Source organism: Panonychus citri, unplaced genomic scaffold (assembly GCF_014898815.1).
Source record: "Panonychus citri isolate SS breed McGregor unplaced genomic scaffold, ASM1489881v1 Contig00011, whole genome shotgun sequence".
Classification (NCBI taxonomy): Eukaryota; Metazoa; Arthropoda; class Arachnida; order Trombidiformes; family Tetranychidae; genus Panonychus; species Panonychus citri.
In genome coordinates, this window is record NW_026515416.1 from 562415 (window position 1) to 588769 (window position 26355).

The following is a 26355-nucleotide window of genomic DNA, read 5'->3' on the forward strand; positions in this document are numbered from 1 at the left end:
AAAGCAATTAAGATTGGGTTAGAGTCCCTCTTTTATTACCTTTACCTGAAAGTTTACCTATTCACTAATCATTACCACTCCATATGCTGGAATTGAGAATCAGAGTTAATTGTTGATTACTGATCACTTGATTTGATTGCTTTCCATTTTATTTACTTCAATTTCAGTGTTAAGAGACTTTGATTAACAATTAGTGGATCTTTTTTTTTGTTTTGGAGAATTACAATTTATCTCTTTTCTCTGTCTTAATTGTTGGTGATTTATTAATTCATTATTTATTTATCATGTTAACAATTGATTTTACCTTTTGTTAAATTGTTTGTTTGTGTGGGTAAAATGTTAAATTGCTTGAGCCTCAATTTGGATAACATTTAACCATTAATTATGTCTCAAGTTAATTACTATCGTTAACCACTCAGTTTAATCACAATTAATGAATAGTTGATTGAGTTTAACTTAATCATTTGATAGTAATAATATTTTCATTGTTGAGACTGATGAAAATTTAATTCTAGACTAATCTAGTAGGTTTTGTTTCAGTTGATTAGTGTAATTGTTACAGATTTTTACAGTTACAATTAAAGGATAAACGAAAGTTCAATCAAGCTTAAGATTGAATCAATTTTTTAGCTGATGAGATTAAAATTAATGATGATAACTGTTTATGATGATGATGATGATGATGATTTGTAATCAATTGATGATGAAGATAACATGAAATCCCAATCATATGAAAAATGAGGTGAGCAAAAAAAGTTATCAATTGTTGTGATGATAAGTGAGATATCAAATGGTCATTAGAGCAAGATGATGATAAATAGGAGGACAATCAAGATGATTATGATGATAAAACTGTGATTATTATTAATAAAACCCGATGAACCAAAGCGATCCAGTTTTTCAGGTCATTTTCTCGTCGATTAAGTAACAATAATTTGGCCTTATTTTCACCACCAGTTCATCCTTGAGATTTATGAGATTTATGAGTTTCCATCATCTTCATCCTTCATGTGATATAAACATTCATAACCCAAAGGTCACTTTACCGTTTGTCCTGTAAGGTCAAGGGCGATCTTAGAATTAACAAATTTAGTTTCTCATAGTTACATTTGCTTCCTTATTGTTTTTGGCTCTTTTTTTCATCTCATAATCATCATTATCTTCATTGTCTTTCTCCCACAAGTTATCATCATCAGTAGACATTAATTCATACCTTTACCTTTACGATATTATGAGTTACCGTTATAATTTTTTTCTGTCTCAAATATTTTCCCAAGTGTAACAGTAGAGTTTTAATCATTAGCCTCATGATTAAGGTTGATTATTAATTGTTATTAGCGGTAACTTGTAATTCACTTTTTTTACCGGTTAATTGTAGCTTCTTAATTTGATTGTTATTCTTGTCTCTTCATTAATTAGTTAATGTGAGGGTATTAGTGTTATATATTATGTGTACCTTTTATCCTTGCACTTGAATTTATGAGTTAATTGTCATTTAAATTGTTTCTAAATTACCTTTCAATTGATGTTGTTCATTTAAAGTTGATGTTAATTTAGTTTCATTGGCTCTTAATCTGTTGATGACATGATATAAAATTAATTCATTGATTAAAACATTGATCGATTTTCTTGTCAATCCAATTGAATTAAGGAAACATTTAATTGTCATTGATTTTTCAATCATCAACTACTTATAAAGTAAACAATTAAGAGTCAAGTTACTTTGAATCATTTACAATTATCATCGCAACTATTATTTGATTATTCAAGACTCAATTTTTCAATTAGGGTTAATCACAATTCAATGTTGATGTGTTTCAATCAAAATCCAGGCCTGAGTTGAGGTCAAATGATTAATCAAATACTATTAATTGTATTAGATTATCTCATCTTCTAATCATCAATTAGATATGATGATGATTGTCAAATGAATATAATAGTTATGGTAATAATTAGATTCTCATTGAGCCATTTGTTTGTATTGATTAAGAAGGAAGAAGTTATTTAAGCAAAACAATCAATCGACAATCAATTGATTATTACCAGTAATTATAGTCGACTATTTTAAGCATAAATGCTAATAATAATGTTGATATTAAGTTGATGAAATAAGAAACAATCTAATCTTATTTATCAATGGAAGAAGTAAAAAAAAAACTTCCGATTGATGTTCAGGTGAGTTCAACCTAATTATTACCACAAAGTTTTTCATTTAACTGTAACTTTTTTTTTGTTGCTATCAACAGGTTATGATTGGTTAATGTTGTTGTTGTTGAAGGTTTCGTTGAACATTTTAACTGTTGTTTCATTGCCTCATGCAAGGGTATTCATAGATATGATATAAGTGTGATTCACCCAATCATTGGTTTGATTGATTAAGTCAATCAAGTCAATGATTAAATAATTTCAGGTCTAATCACAAGGCACAAAAAAACATACCCAAAGTTTAATGGGCTGGCGAGATGAAGATGATTATCAAGAGAGAGAGAGATGTAGGTAAGACGAAGGTAAAATATCATTTAGTCTAATCAGGTTGTTCAGATGATGAGGATGAGGATGAGGGTGATGAGGATGATGATGATGATCAATTGCACCTAATAATGTAGCTGTTATTTGTTGATTTGTAACCAAAGATTAGGTTATCACCGTCAAGATTTAGAGGTTACCAATGATTGATAAGAATTTGGAATTTGTTTCTGGAAAAGGCTCAAAGTGCATTCAAAGATTATCATCGTACACACATAGATTACAAGATGTTCAGGTAGAAGATGATAGAATAACAGATTAGCGACAATTAAGAATAATAATTAATAGTCAATGAAGAGAAAAAACTTTTCAACTTACATATGAAGTTTTCTATTTGTCGCCATCTAACGGGATAACCGTTGAAATCCAACGAAAAGAAAACAAAATTAAAATGTTAATTGTTTCGTCTTTCCAATTGATTGTTTAGTTTCTGTGACTTAATTTCGTAATTCTAATTGTAATTAGGAATAGTCAATTTCTTTCATGTCTTTTCAATTGGTCGTTTTGTCTGATCATCAAGAGATTCCTTTGATTGTTTTCATGAATTAGAACCCAAAAAAAGGGTTAAGTTTTTGTTTATCAATTGGAATCAATTTTGATTGATTAATTTCCATTAATTTAATCAATTGCAAATCATTTTGTTCCTTGTTCAGGTGATTCTGTAGATGAATTTGCAAAAAGAATCCATTTCAAGTTCATGTTGATCATTTTTCTTCCTTCTTTTAATATTGTTGATTAAACGAGGAAAAAAGTAATTGATTTGATTATGTTTACTCTTTAATTTAATTACTATTAAAGTGATTTGTGTTTGTCTCTCTCCATCCTCTTGTACTAATCTAATTATTACAATCAAAATGCTCTTCACGCTATTTAATCAACTATGATAATCTAAATTAACTTTTTTACGCTTTTACTAAATAATCAAATACGATTACGATTATTTCCCATCTTAATCTGTGAAAAAATTTCATGCTGATAATTAAAGTAATTAAGTGTTTCCATCATTTTAAATTGTCCAAATCAAGTTTAAATTTTGTTGACAAATTGTGAAGCAATTTGTTAATCATTATGGTTAAATGGTTAACAAATTAGATTATCACTTGATCACAATTCATATGTGAACCAATTAATATCATTTACTAATCGATAGATGAAATCAAACTAATCACAATTATCATTTACTAATCAAAGCCAATTAAACTGTTCACCTTAATTTTGATATAAAATTTGTCAACCTTTAGTTACCATTTAAAAGGTAAAATTAGTGTTTATATTAATTGTGACAATTAACATGTGATTCAATGGGATTTGATTAAAATTGACAAACATGGAAAATCAATTAATTGGTAATTAATCAGGTTCTCCTTGTAATTTGATTTTCTTCAATTTAAATTGTAAACTTTTTTCTCTCATTGTTTATCTAATCAACTGAATCATAATTCTGATTGAAATATCATGTTTTCCATGGACAATTAACTAGGATTGAAATTGCGTTTCGATTAACATTTTGACAAATTACATAAATTAACCAAATCAAATTAACTTTAAATCATTGGACATGAATTAAAATTAAATGAAGAAGAAAAAAAGTTGAAAGGAAAAAGATTTAACTTTAAATTGTATCAAAAAAAAATTTCCTTCAAAAGAAGATGAATTTTAATCTCAACAGTTATCATGATTAAGATAATTTAAGGTGATTAGCATTTATTAAGTTGATTTCAAGATGAATTAACTCATGATTATGATGATTAAAAAACTGTAAGATGATGATGATGATGATAAAAAAAGAGAGCAAGATGAAATTGAGATGATCAAGTGAGAGTAAAAAAGGTAAACAAGAATCAGTTAATTGTAACCATTCAAAGTGAGTTTCGCTTGGTTAATTATTGTCAATTTGATTGTTAATTCAAGTCTAATAGTTAATTGCCTAGACTGTCATCATTATCATGATAATTAAGGTGATAGTGGATGATGAGGGTGGCATCATTTAGATATTGTCAATGAATTAACAGCTGACTGACTGATTGTTGTTTCCATTATGGATTATTGACTTTGATTTAAATCAAACTGATTAACTTGATCATCATCACAATTTTCTGTTATTAATCATGAGAATCGATGAAATTTTTTTTCTCTCTCACTAATTTCGTATCATTTGATTATCATTTAGATTCTGTTGACAGTTTCAATTGAATCTCTTTGTGACAATTTAAATTTTAATTTACTTAATTTCCTGTGATCATAATTGTTAATTGTTGCTCATTTTGGTAACACTGTTTGTATTATATTTGTGTATGTGTATAAATATCATCATTTTGTTAACTTCAATTGGAGTGATTAACAATTTGATTGACATTGGTAAACAAGATGATCAACAACATTTACAGATAATTAGATTGTGTTGATTGATTGATTAACATTGACTATATTAACTTATAATGTTGTTGGGCAATTATTCAAAAGGCTGATCAATAATTTAAATTGATTGACAATCTAAGGGAGGTAAAGGTAAAATAATTTACTAATTGTATTAATAATTTAACATTACAAAGTGTAATAAACTAATAACTAACATTGAAGTTTAATCAATCAATCAGAAAAGTTGTTCAATTGATTAAATGATCAATCCAATCAACTTTATTATTTCACGTTGAAAATTCTGTCAATTGTAATTGTAACAGTTAATCATTAAATCAAATTAGCTTGTCCCTAATCACTAATCATTCATGATAATATAACAAAATAACAAAAATCATACGATCATCATGTTAATTGTGATATTATTAATTTATATATAGAGAGAGATACAAATTATTCATCATTTAGAGATGATCAATTATTTGAATAATAATCGTGATAATTTAAACTCATTCAATTGTTGTAACCCTTTCAAAGTTAATTGAAAATAGAGTAGATTTGTGAAGCGAAAGGTAAATTGAAAGGTTAATTGTAAAGAATTGAATTGTTTAACTAATTGCTGATAGACAAACATAATTAAATTGCATCTAGGCCAATAAAATTATTACTCTGTATCAGGTAAGTGAGATTTTCATGAAACCGGATGATGATGATGGTGATAATGATCATCATGATAATCATTATCATCATGATAGCGGTAAAAGATATACACAAAGGGAGATAAATAATAATAATGACAATCAAAATGGTGATTTAATTGTGGTCAACATATTTGGTCACTAGTTGAATGGATTAACAATTAAGCAGAAAAAAAAAAGTTTTTCTTACCTTAAACTTGTCGTGTCAAATGTAACAAAACTTTAATATAATTTTACAACAATCAAGATAAATGCACTTTTGCTTTACTTAAATTGTTAAGATAAATAGATTTATCTGAACATATATTCATTTATTTTGATTGTTGCGTGATGATGATAATATATTTTTATTTCTCTCTCTCTCTCTCTCTTTCTCCCTCATGTTGATGAAATAATTGTCGAAAAGAAATGATAACCGTTATAATAGATGATGATTAGAAAATAAAATTAACACAATGATATCTTCACCTTTTAAATTAAGGTAATCTGAGAGGAAATCGTTGATTAATCTGTTGATCATGTTAATCTTAATTGTTTCCTATTATCTAATTGTCACCATATTCGTTGGATGATTATTTTTAATCATTATCATCGTTATTATCCTTTCATCTTATAAATGTCGCTTGTTGATGATATAAAAACTGTCAACAACATTTTTCCTCTTCCTTTTGCTTTGTAAATCATTTTGCCTTCGAGTTTATCATAGTCACGCAATCGATAATTAGTTTTTATAATTAAAGTTATTCTCATGGTTTTTCTTGTTTGTTTTTCCAACCTTCATGTGTTGAGAGAGAGAGAGAGAATCGTAAAAGTTTCACAGTGATTTAATATCAATCAATGTGAATCATCAGCTAAATCAATCCCAATGTGTATTTATGTTGACAAGGATGATGATGATGATGATGATGATGATGATGATGATGGCAATGAAATGATGATTGTCTTTTCCAAGAAAAAAAAAGACATAGGATGATGATCTGTAAAGACATGAAGATGAGGATGAAAAAAAGGTCATCTCTTGTTTCCCTTGAATTTACATGTAATCTCAATGTCTTCCTGTTCATGAATATACATGAACTTTGAATCTACAATAGTAAATTTAGTAAACGTGATACAAATTGTTGTTGAGACTCAATTAGAGATCATGTTAGTGTCAAGAAAAGGGTTAAATTTAGATCAGTTTTACATGTGATTGTTTAGATTGTGTGTTATTATAAATGAAGATGTTAAATCATATCAAGTTTCATAGTATTTACCTAATAATAGTTAATCATGTGGAAATAGCTAAAAGTGATGAATAGAAAGTAGAGTAAAAAAAAGTTACATGTTAATCTTAAGATTAAGACGAAGACGAGAATAAGAAAAACCGTCAACATTAAGACTGACCTGATCTTCCTGGTTAAATTATCAATCTTTCATGATTCCTACCACAAGAAATGTCATCATTGTCATCATCATGTAAATTTAGATGTTGATGATGATCATCATCATCAAGAACAGAGCCAAGTGAATCAGATTTTGAAAACTTTACATGAAAATATTATATACACTAAATAATAAGAATATAAAATAATAATAATCATGTTTAGTAATTTGATTGTGATGGGAAAATTGTTTCAAATGAATGTAACTATAATGAAAGGTGTTGGTTGTTGATAAATATTATACTTATTAAAAGATGTTACGTGAATTCACAGTAATTAAGTAACAACAACAACAGTATTAATCAAATCTCTTAAGACAGTGAGAGGCCTAAAAGAGGGAGATGAAGACTTGAATACACAGGTAATCCCATTGACTTCCTATCCAGTTGATTAATGTAATTGTCCATCAGATTGATTCTAATTTGTTGGTTAACTGCTTCCTTTTTGCCATCGCAATATTGCTGATACATGTATTTGTTGATTAGAGAAATTAATTAACTCAAAATAGTCAATTGTTTGGCTTGAACAATAATCAAGTTATTTGAACATGAGGACGTTTTTTGGCTTGGTTTCTTGAGTGTGGTTTAAGTCCTCATAAGATTATGATTAGGTGTTTAGTGTAACAATCAAAAGAAACAATTAGTTGATTGATATTTGTCTTTGTGTTTTCTTAATTCAAACAGCCGGAAGGAAAGTGATTAGTTAACGGGAAAATCGAGGGAGGAAAAAAGGATGAAAAAAAGGAAAAAGAAATGAGCGGGAAAAGGAAAAGTAACTAACCTTTTGTTTGATTTGGTAATTAAACAAATTATCTAATTAGTTTTGGAAATGCTTAAAATGGTGTCTTAATTGTGAGAAGAATATGAAGAAGCATATAACTGTTTTTAGAACTGTTACCAATAAATGGGAAAAGGAAAAAATTGGTGATGATTAGTGTTGATTTACTTGATAGAATTTGTAGTTTTTTTCTTTCTCTATTTCTTAATTCACACCTTCAAGGTGACAATTTCCTCAATCATCATGATCCTGATCACCTTGAATGATTTATCATTGTTTCCAGAAAAAAATAGAGACCAGGTCAAGGAGTAAAATCAAAGGTTAAACCAGGAAAACAAAAAATCACTGGAAATCTGTAAACGAGATTGAAATGAAAAATATATTACATTTTTTGATTAGTGTAACAATCAAGATAAATTGTTTTCTTTCATTGTCTAATATATTGAACAATCATAAAGACAATCAAATTGACATGACAATGTAAAAAGTAGGCTAGGAAAACTGTAATAACCGTTAATTGTAACAATAAAGAGAGACAATCATTTATGTCTAAACAGTTTGTAAATAATAAATGATGACAATTTAAGTGTTGAAATTAAAGGAAAAAATATTCACAATACAAGTGAATTAAACTACGAAATAAATTGCTAGTCGTCAATACTAAATACTACATGTCATCATCATGATGTATTTATGGTAACATGATGATGATAATTGTCTCTTTTTCTTCCTCTTCCTTGATAATGTACTAAGTCAATGGTAATCATGGTAATTTAACTTTCTCTCTCTCTCTTTCTTTCTCTGTCTAGGTGTGTAAATCAACAACAATCAAGAGAAACAAAAATCTAATTCACATGAATTAACAATCTTAAAATAAACCTTGGAGTCTTGTTCATGTTTTCCTGACTTTCCTTTTGGTGGATTGATTCAGTTTCCTTTTACCTGATGTGCAAATGAGATGTTGATATATAATCAAAACCGTTGATCATCTCAATTTAAGGGGTCTAATTGATAGTGAATAACATGAGAGTTTACATCTCATCCGACATCTTTATCATAATCATCATCTGGTGAGAGAAGAAAATATAAAATTAGAGTTGAAACCAATCAGAAAAGAATAAAATTTCAAACCGTTAATTTAAAATTCTGTTGATAACTTTATCTCTCTTACCTGTGTGTCCTCTCATAAGAATCTTCTTCATGTTTTCTTCTTCTTCTTCTTCGTCTGTCATATCATCTGAATATCATTACTATTCCTCTTTCACATGATAATAATATCTAACTGTAAACATAAAGATAAAGATGATAAAAGTATTGATTTATCATCTTTGAATCATAATTGTCTCATCCCAACACTGATCTCCAAATGAAAAGAGTTGATTGTCCAAAAAGAAGAAGGAAAAAAAAATAACCGACCAGAAGATTGCACTTCACAAGATGAATCTAAAATAGTGGACAATCTAATTGAATATTGATTAACTGTAGAAAAAGAAAAAGAAGAAAATTAATAAGAAAATAAATCAAACAATCAAAGCAAACAAATACAATTACATTAGGAAACAATAACTTACCCAAAGGTGGAAAAATAATCAATTGATTGTCTCTAATAAAAGAAAAACTGACCAACCAGATTAAAGTCTAAACTTTAACAGTTACACCAGGAGAAGAAGAAGAAGACTAATTAGAAATTAGAGAAATTAACAAATTAACGAGAAAAAAACAATTAAATTAAGAAAAATTAAACAACAAAACAAAAGAATGAGAATAAAACAAAAGCCAAATTTGAGCGCCAATCGGCTGATCAGCTGGAGAATTGGACGAATCTGATTGGCTGTTCAATCGAATCACTAATTTCCCTTTTAATTAATTTCTTTGTTAACACTTTGTTATTTATTAATCGTGTTGTTCACTAATTGTCATTGGAACATTAATTTATTTTGATAAATCATACCCACAATTTATTTCTTCAACATTATGAGGATCATTTAAATTATTTGTTAATCGTGTTCACGTTTCCAGAATTAAATAAAACCCCAAAGGATAAGATTGAAGGTGAAGGTGTTAACGATAATGTTTATTGTTAGGCCTTAAAAATGTGATTAACTCAAGGTTATTAATGTTTCCTTTTGTTTTGGTTTTTCTTTCTTACTACCCTTTAGGTTATTTTGTCTATTATTACCCATCTAATTACGTATGTATACATATTATTTTCCCTTAATTGTTATGTATTTATTACATTTTTGTTGTGTGTTTTTTGTTTTACTGTTTTGCTTTTCTTTAGGTAGCTACAAAAAGTTAACAAGGATAATTAACCTTAAGGAACCGCAATTGACACAAGGCTAAAAAAAGATTGAATCACAATTAAGGAAAAGGAAGAGAGAATCGATGAAAAAAAAATAACCTCGGATCATCCAGTTACTTACAAGAAATTTAATACTGTTTATGCATAAAAAGTATATTTTGTTTGTGGATTAGCTTGAAAAAAGAAGGTGAAAGTTTGTTAACCCTTAGAATTTACCTTTTAGTTAAACTCTATCTCTCTCTCTCTCAATTTCTTAATCATTTTGTTTGATGTTTAATTGAACAGAATCAACATCAATTCTCTACAATTACGGTTGGACGATCTTTTAATACAAATAATACGATTAAAAGTGTCTCCTAATCAAATTCTGTTCTCTATGATACTTACCCTTCTCTCTTTTTTTCTTCTCTTCAATTCTCCAGGTTTTCACTTCGTCATCATCATCATCATCGGATTTTTGATGCTTGACGATCACAGATAATTTAATCACATTCAATTCTGTCTTAATCTACCATCACCAGTTAACCTTTGATTCTAATTGATAGACAAGCAAAAGTTGGATTGTAGTGAGAGGAAAATGAAATGATTGGGAAACATTTTTAATCAACAAAATATAACGGAAGAAGTTACAATGAAATATCTTGGTGACAATTTGAGTGTGTTAAAGTGAAAGAATCAATGAGAGAGAGAAAGAGACAAAATTGAAAGTGACTGATGAAAATTAAATCTTAATCAACAATCACCAACAACAAATCTGAGAAAGTGTGTCCAATGATTTGTTGAGTAAGAGAAAAAGAAAATTGATTCGGAAAGTAAAAACTTCGACAATTGTAAATCAACATGGAATCAAAATGGTTTAAATTTATGATGAAATTTAATTCAATTATCTTCTGTTACAGTTAACAACACCAGGAACATGATAATCTACAGCATATAAACATCGGATGAAATTCATTGAACCAATCAACACAACAGATCAACTTGATTTTCAAGGTGAGTCTTTTATTAATCGAGTCAAGGTGAAGAAGAAAAAAAATTGTGATAAAATGATGAGAAATATTATCATAGTGTGTATATTTTGATCATCATTATCATCATCATCATAATTTTTATTTCTACACCATAATAATCATAATAATTAAACTAATAAATATCATCAAATCTTAACAGGTTACCATGAATGAGAAATGACTTAAAGGTAAACCAACAATAATCAAAGGTAAATCCAGATGATGAGAATCGTTACCTGTCAACAATCAATTGGAAAAGATGAAATTTAACCAACTATTCAAGCTCTCGGAATCTATGAACGAAGATGATGATAATTTAAATTACAAAGAGGAAAAGAAAAGTGATGAAATGATGATGATGAGAGTTAAATAACCGATAAATAAGACGATGATGATGAGGAGCAAAAAAAGGATGGATAAAAATTCATAAGCTGATTAACTGATTCGGAAGAATTGAATAGAATGTAACAAACCTTGAATATCTCTTTTTTTCTTCCTTCATTATCTTCAACCTTTTTGATGTGATGATGGTGATGAAGATAAAGAAATAGGTGAGGATGATGATGAAAATTGGCCTTTGTTGATGATTGAAGAAGAAGAAGAAAAAAAATTAACTCCAAATTGTAATCTCGTTCTTTACCTGTGATCATAACTGTTACAATTTTTTTCTTTCTCTTTTATTATTATGACCCTTTGGTTGATTCTGATTGTTACATTTGATAAGTGCGCTTTTCGTCCCTGTCACCATAATCATCAAATCATCATCCATATATACTTATTATCATCATGAAACAACTACAATTGTCAACATCATAAAACTTTTTCCATCATCAAGTAAATCGAGGAGACGAGAAAAAAAGAAAGAAAGAAAGAAATCTTGTAACGGACATCATCTTGTCTACTCTCTTTTTCATCATCATCATCATCATCATCATGAAGATCATCATCATCACCTTTCTCTCCATTCACAGTTATCATGTTTCACTTGTCTCTTTCTCTTCCTCATCACTTTTTTTACCTTGTCTTCCTTGTCTTCCCTTACCTTTCCTCCTTCAGTAGATCTGATCATCATCACCTTTTCTGTGTCTGTTGATATTTCAATGGAAAGCCTATCATCATCATCATCATCATCATCATCATCATCATCATCATCATACTCTTTCATGATTATTAGTTTATTTCAGCTTCTTTTAATCTGTCTACATCGCCTCAGGCCTTTTAATATGTGTATACCTTTTTTCAGAGTGAACATTATTTTATCATTATTATAAGTAGTGTGATGATGATCTTGATGATGATTATTATTATTAACATTTACCAACTATTAATATGGATTTTTATTATTTTTTTTCTTCTTTTTTTTGTTTCATCATCATTATAATATTTATCATATATTTCTCATGATAATTCATATGATCTAATAGTAATTATAAATTGCTATTAACTCGTTGACTTGTTTCCATGATTTATCTTGATCATTTAATGATTTCTCATTGAAAACTTTGTCTATTAATAAAAGGGGTCAATCTGATGACCTCTTGGTGATTTGACAACACTATTAACATGAAACTAGGGGATGATAATGATGATGATAAATATTATCATTATCATCTCATGAAAAATAATCAGCTCAAAATTTGATTACTTTTGCAGCAATTTAGATTCTCAGAATAACCAATGTTTTTAATTATCTTTTACTTTGACGGTTATTTGTTGATTCTAATCAATTTAACTTAACCTTTAATTGTTCAGTTTAGGTTTAAAATCTAGAATCTAATAGATGATTAATTATATTAAATTTAACTTTAATTTGATTGTGGTTGTGGATTAGCAGCTAATGATGATCAACAATCAAATGATTTTCAGTATTTTAAGTTTTTGTTTTATCAAAATTAGAAACTTTGAAAGTTTTCAACTTAATTGTTAACAATTAAAAGATGAAGAAAAAGACAGAGGATAAAGTTAATTGTCTTTGATTTTCTCTAATCACAATTAACTTAATTGATTGAGTATCTTTTTCTTTTCAAGTGTTGAACATTTAATTAGTTAAATATTTCATTTTTCTTGTTTCGTCTCATGATTAACTTTTATTTTCTTAATTGTTGTGATTTATAATGGAATCATTTTTTACTCTTGAAATTGATTACGATCATTTAACTTTTAACTAAATTAATCATGGATTAAGAAATTGATTTCCCTGAGAGTTAATCAAGAACAAAACTTAATTGTAATCAATTTTTTTTCCAATTGTTGATTAATTAATCATAGAATTCCTATCAATGGTTAATTGATTGATTAATCTCATTATTATATAACTTATTTGTAAATTATCCGATTAAATAGTTAATCAACTTAAACGTAAATGGTTAATTGTTATCAGAAATTAACGAATCCGGTTAAGTTGATTGGGAAATTATGGTTAATATGATTAAAAAAGATGGCTGTTAATTTCCTTAATGATCATTAAATTTATGGCTTTAAATTAACTTCCGTTGACAACAATTAAGGAACACACTTGGTATTTAATGTTTAATTATAATTCTCAATGATAATAGTGATTAAAATTGTTACGATCATCAATTGTTTCCCACAGAATCACCCAAACGAAAGATGATTAAGAATATGATATAAACAATTAACTCTCATCTCCATGATTATAATCATAATCATCGCAATTGTAATAGTGACAATTTAATGTCGTCATGTTGATCAACATTTAACAGGCTCGAGCAAAATAAAAAATATGATTAACTTTTTTTCCACACGATTATTATTATTATTGGTAAATTGCGTGAAAACAATTTATTTTTAATAGTTAAAACTTGCAACAATTAACTATTGATCATTGTAATACCTTTGAAATTTTGATTGTAATCAACAACAGGCCACCCAGAACAATTTGCCTGTTGATTTGGTGTTTTTTAATCATTTCGTTCACTAATTGTGTTGATACACTGATTGTTAATCAAAAATCTAATTTCTAATTGAATTAAACTTTTTCTCTCTTTCATGATAACTAATGATCATTTTTAATTCCCAGGTTAATGTTGGATCATCACAATTTAACCCTTTGGGTGATTGATTATCTCATCTAGAAATAAATGATTCTTGTGAATTCAATTAATAGATTTTGCTTTTTTTTCATCAACATTCATTACCAATAGAATTGATTGTTACAATTATAATCATTATGTTTAAATTGATTACTTTTTCTAACCCCTTCAAGGTAATCCTCTCTCTCTCTCTCTCTCTCTCTCACACACACACACACACACACACACACACTCTGGTTGATTGTTAATCTTGAGTTATTTGTTCAGATTCTCAGAGATGTTTGATTGAAAAAAGGTCACAAAAATCATCAACATCATTGATTGTGAAAAAAAAACCATTATTATTATTGATAATATATTGTTGATTAAGTGAAAATCATTTGATTTTGTTGTGAGTAGAAGTTTTTTTTCACACTTTTACTTTTTAAATCTTTGCTAACCTCCTCTGTTTATAATGATGTTTCTGATAATCAAGAGATTATCAAGATCAAAATGATGATAATGATGTTCTCTCTTAAAAAAGCTGATTGTGATTCATTTTCCGATTATAATTTAACATTGAAATTGATTATTGTTGATGATGATTGTTGTGTCTTCTTCATCTTTCTTTTTGGTTTCTTTATCATCTTCTGGCTTCTTTAATTCTCTCTTTTTTTTCTCTGGTATTTTAACTCCTTAAAGGTGATTGTGAAGTCAAGAGAAATTTTCTCTCTCTCTCTCTTTTCTATGTTGATTGTTGTTAATTGAAATACAGATAATCACTTTAATGGTGATTTTATTGCTTAACACTCAGAATGTTCCAGTCAATACACTTTGATTCCAATGAAGATGCGATGATGATGATGACAAAGATGTGATTCTATGATGTTCTGTATGTGTGTTGATGATTAAACTGATAACGGTGGTGAGTGTGTGTTTATGGTGATAATGGATGTATTTGTATTAATGATGATAAAAATTATTGTTATTTTTTTTACTTTCCAAATATTGATAGAATATTTGAATGTTTATTTGGTGTTTTTATCAAGTGAAAGTTAAATCGAGAAAAAAAGTTTATCCAGATTAAAGTAAAGACCACCAAGGAAAAGATTCTTGAGAAGGTAAAGCAAAGGAACATGTCTTTGCACTTTTCTTGTGATTTTGGTTAAATTATAATAATGGTGTTAAATCTTTAGATCACCTTGAAGACCGTGATTTGTTCATTGCAGTATAAGTGAATTTCTTCTTATCTGCTGGTTTTAGAATCTGTATCACAAAGAAAAATAGATAAAAATGTTAGTGGAAAAATAAACAATATAAGGGATAACAAGAGGGAGAAAGATAGAGAGATTAAAATGTAAAGGAATATAAAAGAGTAAAAGGAAAAGGGTTACATGTAAACAGAATCGAATGTTTAACGAACCTGGAAAGAGCACATAAGAGTCTCATCGACACTCATCATGGCCCCAGCATTGTCGAATTCTCCACAATAGTTTGGAGCTGAGAATAATGTTACCAATTGACGTTTAGCGAAAAATTCGTAACCATCTTCAACAACCTTGAATTTGAAGAGTTGTGTTGAGGGAGAAAAGAGAAATAAAAAAATAAGAAAATCAATCAATAATAATGTTTTTAGAAGGTTGTAAAAGAAAAGTGAAGATAATCTAACCTGGTGGGCTCTACATATCAAATCTAAGTCATGTTTCTGAAGGAATTTGGCGACAACATCAGCACCGAAAGTGTAAGAAACTCCTCTGTCATTTTCTCCCCAACCCATAACATCTTTATCTGGATCAGACCAGAGGAGATCGCATAATAGTCCTTGATCTGGAACATCGGTGGGTCTCATTATACGGCGAATTTGTTCCATAGAATGAAGATCTGGACTCAAGCCTCCATGACAACAGAATATTTTCTCATCCACAATGGCTGCCACTGGCAAACAATTGAAACAATCTGTGAAAGTTTTCCATAATTTTATGTTGTATCGCCTTTTGCCTAAAAGATTGACAGGAAAAAAAATAATAAAAAAGTAAAAAATAGGAATAAAAATTGATGAATTTACTCTTTTAGTAGAAAAAAAAATAACAAAATCAATTGTTTACATAGAAACAATGAAGTAGAAAAAAGCTAGAAGAAACAAAATCAACATTTTACTTACATTCATCATAAAAACCATATATCCGATTGATGCTGGCACACTCATGGTTTCCTCTCAATAAGAAGAAATTTTCAGGATATTTAATTTTGTATGCCAAAAGAAGACAGATTGTCTCTAAAGATTGCTTCCCTCTGTCTACGTAATCTCCTAGGAACAAATAATTACTTTCAGGTGGAAAACCACCGTATTCAAATAGACGTAGAAGATCATAGTATTGACCATGAATATCACCTAAAGGAGAAAAGGAAAAAATAGAAAAAAAGAAAATATTAATAAATCTGTTATATATATTAGAATCACTACAAAAAAAATCAATCAAAGAGTGAAAATAGAAAATAATAAAGGTGAAATGACTCATTATCATCCGCTAGTAATACAACTTAGACTAAAGAAAAAAGAAGGCTAAAGGTGAGTAAATGAGACAAGTGAAAAAAAAATCTAATTGGGTTACTATAAACAACATGAGAAATAATTTTTCAAGGATTATTTTTAGTTGGTATAAAAATCAATCCTCTCTCTCTCTCTCTCCTTCATTTACATTTAAATTAAGATACAAGTGGAAATCTTACCACATATCTTGAGAGGTGCTTCTAATTCCAGTAGGATTGGTTGACTCAAAAATATTTCCCTTGATTTAATACATAATCCTTTAATTTCGGCTTCCGATAATTGAACATTTTTACCAGGTTTGGATCCACGAACTATAATTCATCAAAAAAAAATACAAGAGATAAAAGATACGAAATTCAGATGAGAATGATGATTATCAGATAACCCAGAAAGATAAAAAAAGAGTCATTGAAAATTGAAATAGTTAAAATTTGCAAACAAACTTGACCGAGAAATTGAAGGTGGAAAGTAAACAGATGAAAAAAATGGCGTTTGTAGTAAAAAGGGCGGATTAGTGAGCTAGGATATATTATCCGTGATTTCAAGTTTATAGTTTGAACTGGTGCTGTTGAAATGCTTTGGCTTAAGGCAAAAAACCTTAAAACATAATCTTGAATCAAGTATATACACATACACCATGAAGAAATGTGCAAGAGATGAAAGAACCGATTGAAATTTCTCTCAACTAAATGAGAGGATATTTTTTAGAGTAATAAAAGACACACAAATATAGAGAGACAGACAGAGAGAAAGATGATAGAAAGAGATGGCAGAAAAATCAACTTACCTTCTAATAGTCGGGCAATGATAGAGTCAATATTGAGTTGTTCATTGGCTGGATCAACCATAATTAGAAAGTGAAAATAAAAATTAAAGGAGGAAAAGGAGAGGATAGGTGATATATCAAGTAGTTAGAAAGAAGAAAAAAAAGAGAGAGAAAGAAAATAGACAGAGAATAAAGAAAGAGAAAAGAAAAAGAGACAATAAGATAGAAAGAGGAGAGAGAAAGAGAGCACACACACAAAAACGGTCCAAGGTAATTTACCTTAGAATTTTTGTTTAATATTCTATAGATTAAGATGATTTAAAGGATTAGATTATTTTAGATTAATTAGTGAATTAGATAAAAAATATAATTAACCAGAGACACACAGATGATTATGGTGATGATGATGAAAATTCAATCAACATCAAGAGAGAGAGAGAAAAACAGAAAATTATAAAAAAAAAATCCAACGACGCCTTCAATTAGACTAACCGACAGGAGGCACTAGTTTCGAACTTTTTCGACCAATCAGAATTGAGTTAACCTTCTACTTAAAAGAAGCGCTTTTTTCAACCTTCTCCTTTTCCGAAATCACTTTAAACTTTTAAGCTTTTTAATCTTATCAACATCCTTGTCTTAATTGTTTCACTTTAATTGTTGTTTCAATTTGTTGTTTTCTATTTTTTTTTTAATTGTTGTTTCTTTAATTATCTTCATTAGTTTAGTTTCTCAGCGAACAATTAATTTATTCTCATTCTAAGTTCTTCCATTAACTCTGAGGTGGCAGCATTGAGACTATAAAGAAGATGCAACTTTTTGTTTTGTTGTTTTCTTATTGCGAGACAAGTGTAATTGGTGATTTGCTTTTCTTTACAATTTATTAATTGTTCACCTCGCTAATTATAATTAACCTTTAACCTCTTTTCTTTGCTATTGGTTAAATTTTTATAATTAGATAGATAATGTAAGTAGATTTGATTTTTAATTAATTGTATCGACTCTTGTTCGCAAGTGTTTTTTAATTGTGTCTTCATTTCTTGATAGTGTTAATGTTGTTAATTTTTTCCAATTAGAATTTTTTTTTCTTCTCTTCTCTTTTGCTTCTGTGTTGTTAACCTTTTCTTTTGTGTTTCTTTTTCTTTTTTGTTTGTTGTTTCTTTTGTTTTCTTTGATTATCGTAGAGATTAATTTGTGCGTTTTCTTATTCTGTTGTTGTTTTTTTTTTGTTGAACAGGTTTGCTGGTCACTCAGGTCCAGTCTTTTGTTGCTCTCTCAATTCTAAAGGTGATCTGGCAGTCACCGGAGGAGAAGATGATAAGGCTTACATTTGGAGTACAAATAGTTTTCAGGTGGTTGGTCAATTGGATTTTGAAGATTCTGTAATTGATGTTGGATTTAATTGTGATGATACACTTATTGCTGCAATTGACATGGAGGGTTATGTTCAAGTGTGTAGTCTATCAAATGGTGAACGAGTCTATGATTATGATATTGGTGCAGATATTAATTGGCTCCAATGGCATCCCACTTTACCTGAAACTTTGATGGTTGGTACTCAAACTGATTGTACTTATATCCTCTCATTAGATTATACAACTAAAGACTTGAGAGGCCCTGGTGCAGATAATCCGGCTGGAACTTTTTTCAGAGATGGTCAAAAAGCAGTGACTGGTTATGAAAATGGTACCATACGAATATGGGATACAGTGATATCAAAGCCTATTTATACAATTAAACCTCCTTCTGCTCATAAAGATTCAGTTATCTCGTTAGAGGTAAAAAAAGATGACTCTTTAATAGCCTCTGGATCACTTGATTCAACAGCAAAATTAATCAGCACCCAAACTGGTAAAGTGGTGGGCAATCTTTCATGTGGAATAAATGATGATGAGAAAACAATTGATACTTCAAATTCAGTTGAAAGTCTAGATTTTAGTGAAATTCATCCAGTTTTAGCGACTGGTTCACTAAATGGACTCCTTGAATTCTGGGATATTAACTCCCAGGTTAAAAAGTACTCCTTCCAATGTGATCAAGGTATCTCAAAGATCGGCTGGTGTCCCAATGTCCCTTATTTAATTTGTTGTGCCGGTTTAGATGGTCTTTTAAGGATAGTTGATGGTCGAGATGGTTCACTTGTTTCAACCAAATCTGGACACGAGGATCAAATATTAGATTTCTCATTTGCTGCCGATAAAGATTGTATACTAACCTCTTCCGAGGACGGAACCTGCCGAGTCTTTGATTATGTCTAATCAAAATTAAGTTAATTACAACGAGAAATCCCACTGTACACAAACACACACACACCACAGGCCTCAAAGGGAAAAATAGTTCTACTCGCTATTATAGAGAGTAAATTGATCTAAAAAAAATATTCTACTTGATTAGCTAGCGAAAATTAAATCTTTGGTTTTCTTTTTGTTCTTACTTTTTACACCAAAATTTTAACAAATTTCCTCTTGAAATCAATTCAATCTCTCTCTCTCTCTCTGTATCTTGTATCTCTTTCTAATTTAAATTGTGATTTACTCTCTTTCTCTCTCTTCACAAACAAATCATCATCATCATCATCATTTTTCCACCATCTTACTGTTTGGCAACAGTTAATTTGTTAATTCGATTTGGTCATTTAATCATTTACCTCTCTTTCTATAACTCGGTCTTCCTTTTGTGTTTAATTTATACATAAACCAAATCTTGGACATTTGGATCCAAGAGTTTAAACTGTAAACCTATTAAAGGACAAAATTTCGGCTTCGATTTATCAACTTATACTCTTTTCTTAAACTGATCAACCATAATTACAATTAACTCTCAACAAGCATGTACATAATTGATTGATTAGAAATGAAATAATCCAATCAACGTAAACGATAAAATGAGATTATCGAAGTAATAAATTAATCACCAATCATTGAACAAGAATCATGTTTAAATCTACATGTGGAAAACTTAATAACCTTGAACAATCAAAAACGTAATACAATTTACGAGATGAACAATTAGTCAAATGAAAACGAAACTGAAACAAAAACAATCAACCAAAATGAAATGGAAACAATTTACCAAGCAAATAAATCTAATCCCAATTGAATTGAATTGATACAATTTCTAAGTTTAAATTGTCTCAAACAAATTGATTAACTTAAATTGTTAACCAATTTACTAAGAAAAAATCTCCTTGAATAAACTTTCCCATCTCCCTATATGTATCCAAAGATAATCAAGATTACAATTAAAACTCAAGGTCTTCTTTATTTATGATTGTAGCAACTCTCACATCCAATTACAATCAAGAGAAACAAATTGTTTTCACTTTAATTGTGATTTTCCAGTGACTATTAACTTTCCTGTGTTTGTCTTATTCACGTTTCTACAGTTGAAAATGTCGCAAATTGTTTATATTTTATCACAATTAAATGCTGATAAAGTGAAGCTCGAACTGGAAAAATTGTATCCACCATCGGCTGGAAATGTGACCTTTAAATTGTGTCCAATTAGTGGATCTAAAAAGGGAATATTTTTACGTGAACATTGGTTGGAATCGAGCGATTTAGACAAATTAAAAGATGCTGAGTTAATTATCGCTGATAATATGTATTGGCCTCAATTGGTCACTAGTTGTCCGAAACTTAAATGGATCCAAGGGACTTACGCTGGTGTCGATACGGTTTTCAAAAGGTTACCCAAATTTTTGAAACCAGGCCACTTTCCGGTTGTACCTGCGACCCGATTTTCTGGTCCCAGTTTTGGCAAATTGATGTCCGACTATTGTCTTGGTTATATTATCGGTATCGAAAGAAACTTTATCAAATTTCGTGACAATCAATCGTCTCGCGATTGGTCAGTTTTGTTAAAACAACAAGATGGACTGATTTATCGTTCGCTTGATGAATTGAAAGTTTCAATCTTAGGATTTGGTGCGATTGGTAAAGATATGGCTCGATGTTTCACCGCCATGGGTTGTCATGTCACCGCTTTCGCCCGAAGTGAGTCCGGCAAAAATGAGGTCGGTCGGATAATTGAACGATTCACCACCAATCTAAATGAAGCTTTAACTGATACTGATTATATTGTTGCCATTTTACCCGATACACCGGAGACAATTGGTTTACTTAATGGTGAGGCTCTGAAAACTTGTTCCGCTCGAAAACCGACCTTAATCAATGTTGGCCGTGGTTCTTTGATCGGTTCAATTGATGTAATCAATGCTCTTGATAATGGTTGGATTTCAACCGCGGTTCTTGATGTTTTTGAAACGGAACCTCTTCCACCTGATAATCCACTCTGGACTCATCCTCGAGTGGTCATCACACCTCACATTTCGGCTCTCACTAAGCCCAAAGATCTCGCTCAAGTTTTTAGCAGAAATTTTGAACATTTTACAAAAGGCGAACCTTTGGAATTACAAATCAATTGGGAAACTGGTTACTAATCAATTCCAAGCCTCTTTTATGATTACAAGTTCTGTTTTGATTCTGCTGATGATCAATTCAACCAATTAACATTTTCGGGTCTCTTTCATTATTCATTTGATTAGAATGATTAACCTTCAGTAAAAATTTTATCTTCGATTTTATCAAATTAATTGTTCCAATAAAAAAACGTCCGAACCATAAACCAATTAGTTGAAATTAGTCAATACAATTTATCTTCCCGGTGATTGGGCACTTGGAGCTTATCAAAAGGTCTAATCACAAATTGTACCAATTGTATTAATTGCTTAATTTATTTAGATTAAAGTTTCGAGAGTTTATTGATTGTCGACTCGAAACAATCTAATTGTCGATCAACTCGAAAAGTTTTTTTCTGGTTTTCTTTTAGCTCTTTTTCTCTACGAGATGGCAGCACTTTTGAATTCTAAATTCGTTCTTTTTTTGCTCTTCGCTTATTTTTGTTTTCATCTGTTTCTATTAAAGAAATTTATTTTTCTTTGTTCATTTCAATTGATTGTTATTCTTTAATTGTTTGATTATTTGATTTGTCCATTGATCTCTTGGCTTTGTGATTTACAATTTTTATAAAATGTCATCAATTATTGATCAATCTCGTTACCATTCTCGTTCCAGACCAGCAGAAGCTTCAAATTCTGCTACTCCTGATGATCAAAGCAACCGAAAACCTTTTCATAGTTTTTTCAGTGCCAATTCTTTTAAAGTTTTCGATAATAATGAGAAACTGGCTAAATTTTCTGATGGTCCACTTGCCCATGAATTTAGTGGAGTACAAATTTTGTGCTCCGATAAGACGGAAACAATTTACACGGCATCAAACACAATCTTTAGCTACCGAGATGATGGTTTTTGCAATTCTTTTGATTGTATAGAAGATGCAGTTGCGGGTAAACTATCAAAATCAGTTGATTGTTATTGTGGAACTTTTTTCAATGGTCATTTAATTGCCGCTGACATTGGGGTCAAATTGATTGGTGTTTATGACATGGGTTTGGCTGTAATATCAGATTTCAACCTGAATCCCATTAAAAAAACTCCATTCTCAGAGTTTGGTCCACCGACAGATTCAGCTATTAATTGTGATGAATCTTCAATGGTCATTTCTAATCAAGACCATAGGTAATAGATTTTCTTAAATTTTCTCTCTTCAAATGACCTTAAATAAGACTAATTTTGATTGTTCTCTTTTTGACTCTTTCAGTGTGACTACACTTGAGCTTAAAAACTTTTCGTTGGCCGATAGATTTCATTCGGCCAGTAGCTTTACACCCACAGGCATTGATTTCTCTCCAAAGGATAAACATATTTTCATTACTTGCAGCAAAGTGAGAATTTCTTTTTCTTTTTTCTCTTTTGACCTATTGACTTCTATCTATAAATCTCTCTCATCTTTGTTTTCTTCTCTACTTTTTTCTATATCTTTCCCAGGGTTTTACAGACGACTGTAATTATGTTTCACTTTGGGATACTCGGGCCAGTAAATCAGGAAGTGTACATACAACCTTAAACCAACCAGCCAATTGTTTGAAATGGTCAAAACGAGATTCTAACATGGTTTCTATTGCAACTATTGATGGTTTTCTTCATGTCATTGATACTCGTAATACCCATGGTGAAGTTCAATCAATGAAAATTGACACGGAAAATCCAATTACTAGAATGAAATTGATTGGCGATAAATTGATCGGCTTCAACAATACCAACAATGTGGTTAAAATTGATGAAATTGAAAACGAGTTTACTCTCATCAAAACTGGATTATCTTGTGATTTATCCGTTCGTGATTTAGTTCAACACAAGTCTGATTTCTATGCTATTGGACACGATAGCATTTTCCCTCGCCCAATCAACATTACTCTCTGATTGTTGACAATCAAACTGTTTTCTCACCTTCAATATTAATCTCTGTTGATCAGAAATTTCATTATTTTTTTTGTCTTCTACTACAAACTAATCAATATTTACACTTTTTCATAATTATTGCTCAATTTAATCAACAGCAACATATTGGTCTCAAATGATAATTAAACGATTTTCTTTTATAAAAACGTAAACCAAATTATATCAATGACCCTCCAATTAACAGCAATCAGTTTAATATTTGTACAATTATTTGGTAATTAAATAGTTATCATTTTAATGGTAAACAACCAATACAAATTGTTGAGATAAAAATACAGACTTGAAATTGGCTCAGCCAACAAAAGATGATCAAGTCAATCAAAAGAAACATGATTAACATGAATACTTAACATTTGATGAAAAATTAGTTAATTAGATGAACAATTAGATGAACAATTAACAGTTGAACATGTGAACAATTGTCTTTAAGCCCAACCACCACCTCCACCGCCCATGGAACCGCCGCCCGATGAGTAATCCCCACTTTGCATCTCCATCTCGTGCCCTTGCATCTCGTGCATCGGCATCATCATCATGCCACCGCCACCGCCACCCCAACCTCCCCCACCACCGCCTCCACCTCCACCCCAGCCGCCGCCACCGCCGCCGGAGGCTTTCATGAATTTAGCTAGCAAACTTTTCAAATCTGGTAACTCCTTTTGTTTGGTAAACTTTAACACTCTGTTTGATTAGCAATTAAGTTAAACTCTCAAAATTAATGTCTAATTGTTAGTCAAACAATTTAAAATACTCACGGTAATGGTAATGGTAATGGTATTGGAAGTGGTAACAAGATTGTCTTTTTCCTAGAAGTAAAAGTTGATTAGTTTTAATTGTTGTGAGAATTAATTTTCTCGTTAATCACTTACTTTGGCATCAATGCTAATAGCGGTAGAATTTTTTTCAATTTCTTAATTGCCAGCAATTTACCTCCTTCTGTCGGTCTAATTGTCTCTGAAAATAACATCCAACAAAGAGTAACAATTAAAAGGGCAATTAACGGACGTTCCGTTAATCGATAATTTGATCTTAAATGATGATTACACTTCATCGTTAATTGTTTCAAATTAACGTATCAGTTATTTGATTTACCAAATCTATCTGATAATTAACACACAAAGTTAACAAATTTACACTTAAATGTTTACTTTTAACAATCGAGAAACAATTAACTAGAAGAAGATGTTGAAAAATAAATTAACACATTTAGATTTTGATTAAATTATTAATCAACAATCAGTTGTTGATCTTTCTGTTAAATTGTCAATGGATGCAAAGTAAAAATTAATCACAACAATCAAAGTTAATTGAAACACCGATGAAATTTAACTGATTTTAATGAATGAACATCAAACTTTTATATCTGAACAAAATGGAGACCACGAAAATTGATCTCTCTCTCTCTCACTCTCTCACCGACTCACTCACTTATCATCAATTAATTGGTTCCTCCCGAAATATTGTTTTAAAAATAACTAATTTCTAATCAAATTGATTTACCTCCGCCATAAATTGAGATCGGATTGTAATTTGTTTGGTCACTATCACAATAGTTTAAAAAGTTATCACTTCCTTCAATTTGTGATGATGAAACTTGACAACAGGAGATGAAGATGATGAGGATGAGGATGAAAGAAAGGATCAAGTCCAGGTAGATGAGAGAGAGAGAGAGAGAGAGCCTTTCGAGTAAAAAGAACTTTTTTTCTAATGGTCACTTCCGCTTCTTTTACATGACCACTCGAGTGGATTTTTTTCCCTCTCTTCGTTATAACAATTCATTCAATTAACTGATATTGAATTGACAATATGATGATGATTAGTATTGATATTTATGAGAAAGAGTAAGTTGGTCACTTATCTATTGGAAGATGATGATGATGAAGGAAGAAAAGTGATGAAAAGTGAAGATGATGGAAGATGAAAAGATGATAATTCTCACCATTTCTCTTCCTAATATTGACCTAATCTAATATTTGATTATCTTTTGTTTCCCTTTTTTCAATTTCTTACGATTTCTGGTTAATTGTTGTTCTTTAATTGTGATCATTTGCTCTTCTCATTGTGATTTAATTGTTCCCAATCAGATTAGTTTATCATTTTTGTTTCTCTCTCCATTGGTTAACCTTAGAGTAAAAGCTTAATTGTTATCAATTAATTGTAGTTTCATTGGTTACTCATTGATTGTTTGACTTTCCTTTTCAAGTTCAAGGTTAATTATCTGTTTAATTACTCAACATTTAATTGTTTATTTATCGTCCTTTTTAATTAATCGGTTAACCATATTGATTTGATTTGATTATCTTGATTTTTACCTGAACACAAAGTTGAACAATTAAAGTTTTAGTAGTAGTGAAAGTACACAAAATGACACAGCCATTCACCCCGTGTGACAGATCAATGACTTATTGAAATTTAGACCAATTATTGATTGATTTGTCAACTTTTAATGAATAAATTAAATCAAGAAAATTGACATTTGGCTAATTGTTACCAATAGATGGCGTTAATTATGAACAAAGACATTTTCATGTAAATCTCCTCTATTTATCCTC

The 26355-nt window shown here is 29.8% G+C and overlaps 5 protein-coding genes and 2 long non-coding RNA genes across 20 annotated transcripts; 4 read left to right on the plus strand and 3 right to left on the minus strand.

Moving 5' to 3' along the window:
• Positions 1-526: 526 nt before the first annotated feature.
• LOC128392469 (uncharacterized) lies at positions 527-9532 on the minus strand. Of its 10 annotated transcripts, none has more exons than XR_008326008.1 (9): positions 9355-9532; positions 8955-9262; positions 8726-8850; positions 7999-8136; positions 7787-7896; positions 6969-7675; positions 6839-6866; positions 5773-6667; positions 527-1054 (listed from the first exon to the last, which is right to left on the minus strand). It is a non-coding gene; the product is annotated as an uncharacterized LOC128392469 (long non-coding RNA). The 10 variants fall into 10 exon arrangements; XR_008326019.1 differs by lacking the exon at positions 527-1054 and having other exon boundaries at positions 5436-6667; positions 8955-9065; positions 9200-9262; XR_008326009.1 differs by lacking the exon at positions 527-1054 and having other exon boundaries at positions 5437-6667; positions 6969-7131; positions 7251-7675.
• Positions 9533-9678: 146 nt separating this feature from the next.
• On the plus strand, positions 9679-12429 carry LOC128392449 (uncharacterized). Of its 5 annotated transcripts, none has more exons than XR_008326002.1 (6): positions 9680-9835; positions 9943-9974; positions 10065-10272; positions 10508-10915; positions 10985-11078; positions 11256-12429. It is a non-coding gene; the product is annotated as an uncharacterized LOC128392449 (long non-coding RNA). The 5 variants fall into 5 exon arrangements; XR_008326004.1 differs by having other exon boundaries at positions 9681-9835; positions 10508-11078; positions 11256-11559; positions 11820-12429; XR_008326001.1 differs by having other exon boundaries at positions 9682-9835; positions 10508-11078; positions 11256-11646; positions 11820-12429.
• Positions 12430-14465: 2036 nt separating this feature from the next.
• Positions 14466-17886, minus strand: LOC128392428 (serine/threonine-protein phosphatase alpha-2 isoform). Its single transcript, XM_053352459.1, has 6 exons — positions 17466-17886; positions 16858-16989; positions 16289-16519; positions 15797-16125; positions 15551-15685; positions 14466-15393 (listed from the first exon to the last, which is right to left on the minus strand). Exons 1-6 carry the CDS (start codon positions 17524-17526, stop codon positions 15325-15327), a joined length of 957 nt encoding a protein of 318 aa, XP_053208434.1. The 5' UTR covers positions 17527-17886; the 3' UTR covers positions 14466-15324.
• Positions 17887-18095: 209 nt separating this feature from the next.
• LOC128392421 (angio-associated migratory cell protein-like) lies at positions 18096-20207 on the plus strand. Its single transcript, XM_053352449.1, has 2 exons — positions 18096-18408; positions 18679-20207. Coding segments are annotated over exons 1-2 (1023 nt in total). The 5' UTR covers positions 18096-18406; the 3' UTR covers positions 19700-20207.
• A 141-nt stretch (positions 20208-20348) lies between these two features.
• On the plus strand, positions 20349-22074 carry LOC128392410 (glyoxylate/hydroxypyruvate reductase A-like). Its single transcript, XM_053352440.1, has one exon. It carries the CDS (start codon positions 20833-20835, stop codon positions 21880-21882), a length of 1050 nt encoding a protein of 349 aa, XP_053208415.1. The 5' UTR covers positions 20349-20832; the 3' UTR covers positions 21883-22074.
• Positions 22075-22343: 269 nt separating this feature from the next.
• Positions 22344-23949, plus strand: LOC128392402 (uncharacterized). The gene is made up of 3 exons (XM_053352429.1): positions 22344-23020; positions 23103-23226; positions 23330-23949. The coding sequence occupies exons 1-3, from the start codon at positions 22473-22475 to the stop codon at positions 23762-23764; spliced, it is 1107 nt and encodes a 368-aa protein (XP_053208404.1). The 5' UTR covers positions 22344-22472; the 3' UTR covers positions 23765-23949.
• A 61-nt stretch (positions 23950-24010) lies between these two features.
• Positions 24011-25258, minus strand: LOC128392437 (keratin, type I cytoskeletal 10-like). Its single transcript, XM_053352470.1, has 3 exons — positions 24673-25258; positions 24559-24609; positions 24011-24484 (listed from the first exon to the last, which is right to left on the minus strand). Exons 1-3 carry the CDS (start codon positions 24852-24854, stop codon positions 24229-24231), a joined length of 489 nt encoding a protein of 162 aa, XP_053208445.1. The 5' UTR covers positions 24855-25258; the 3' UTR covers positions 24011-24228.
• Between the last annotated feature and the right edge of the window lie 1097 nt (positions 25259-26355).

Coding starts and splice junctions, on each gene's coding strand:
- LOC128392437 (XM_053352470.1), bottom strand. CDS start 24,854: ATGAAGTGTAATCATCATTTAAGATCAAATTATCGATTAACGGAACGT. Junction 24,610..24,672: donor CTATTAGCATTGATGCCAAA/GTAAGTGATTAA, acceptor TTTTACTTCTAG/GAAAAAGACAATCTTGTTAC. Junction 24,485..24,558: donor CCATTACCATTACCATTACC/GTGAGTATTTTA, acceptor CTAATCAAACAG/AGTGTTAAAGTTTACCAAAC.
- LOC128392428 (XM_053352459.1), bottom strand. CDS start 17,526: ATGGTTGATCCAGCCAATGAACAACTCAATATTGACTCTATCATTGCC. Junction 16,990..17,465: donor CATTGCCCGACTATTAGAAG/GTAAGTTGATTT, acceptor GATGAATTATAG/TTCGTGGATCCAAACCTGGT. Junction 15,686..15,796: donor TGATATGTAGAGCCCACCAG/GTTAGATTATCT, acceptor TTCAAATTCAAG/GTTGTTGAAGATGGTTACGA.
- LOC128392410 (XM_053352440.1), top strand. CDS start 20,833: ATGTCGCAAATTGTTTATATTTTATCACAATTAAATGCTGATAAAGTG.
- LOC128392402 (XM_053352429.1), top strand. CDS start 22,473: ATGTCATCAATTATTGATCAATCTCGTTACCATTCTCGTTCCAGACCA. Junction 23,021..23,102: donor ATTTCTAATCAAGACCATAG/GTAATAGATTTT, acceptor TGACTCTTTCAG/TGTGACTACACTTGAGCTTA. Junction 23,227..23,329: donor TTTTCATTACTTGCAGCAAA/GTGAGAATTTCT, acceptor TATCTTTCCCAG/GGTTTTACAGACGACTGTAA.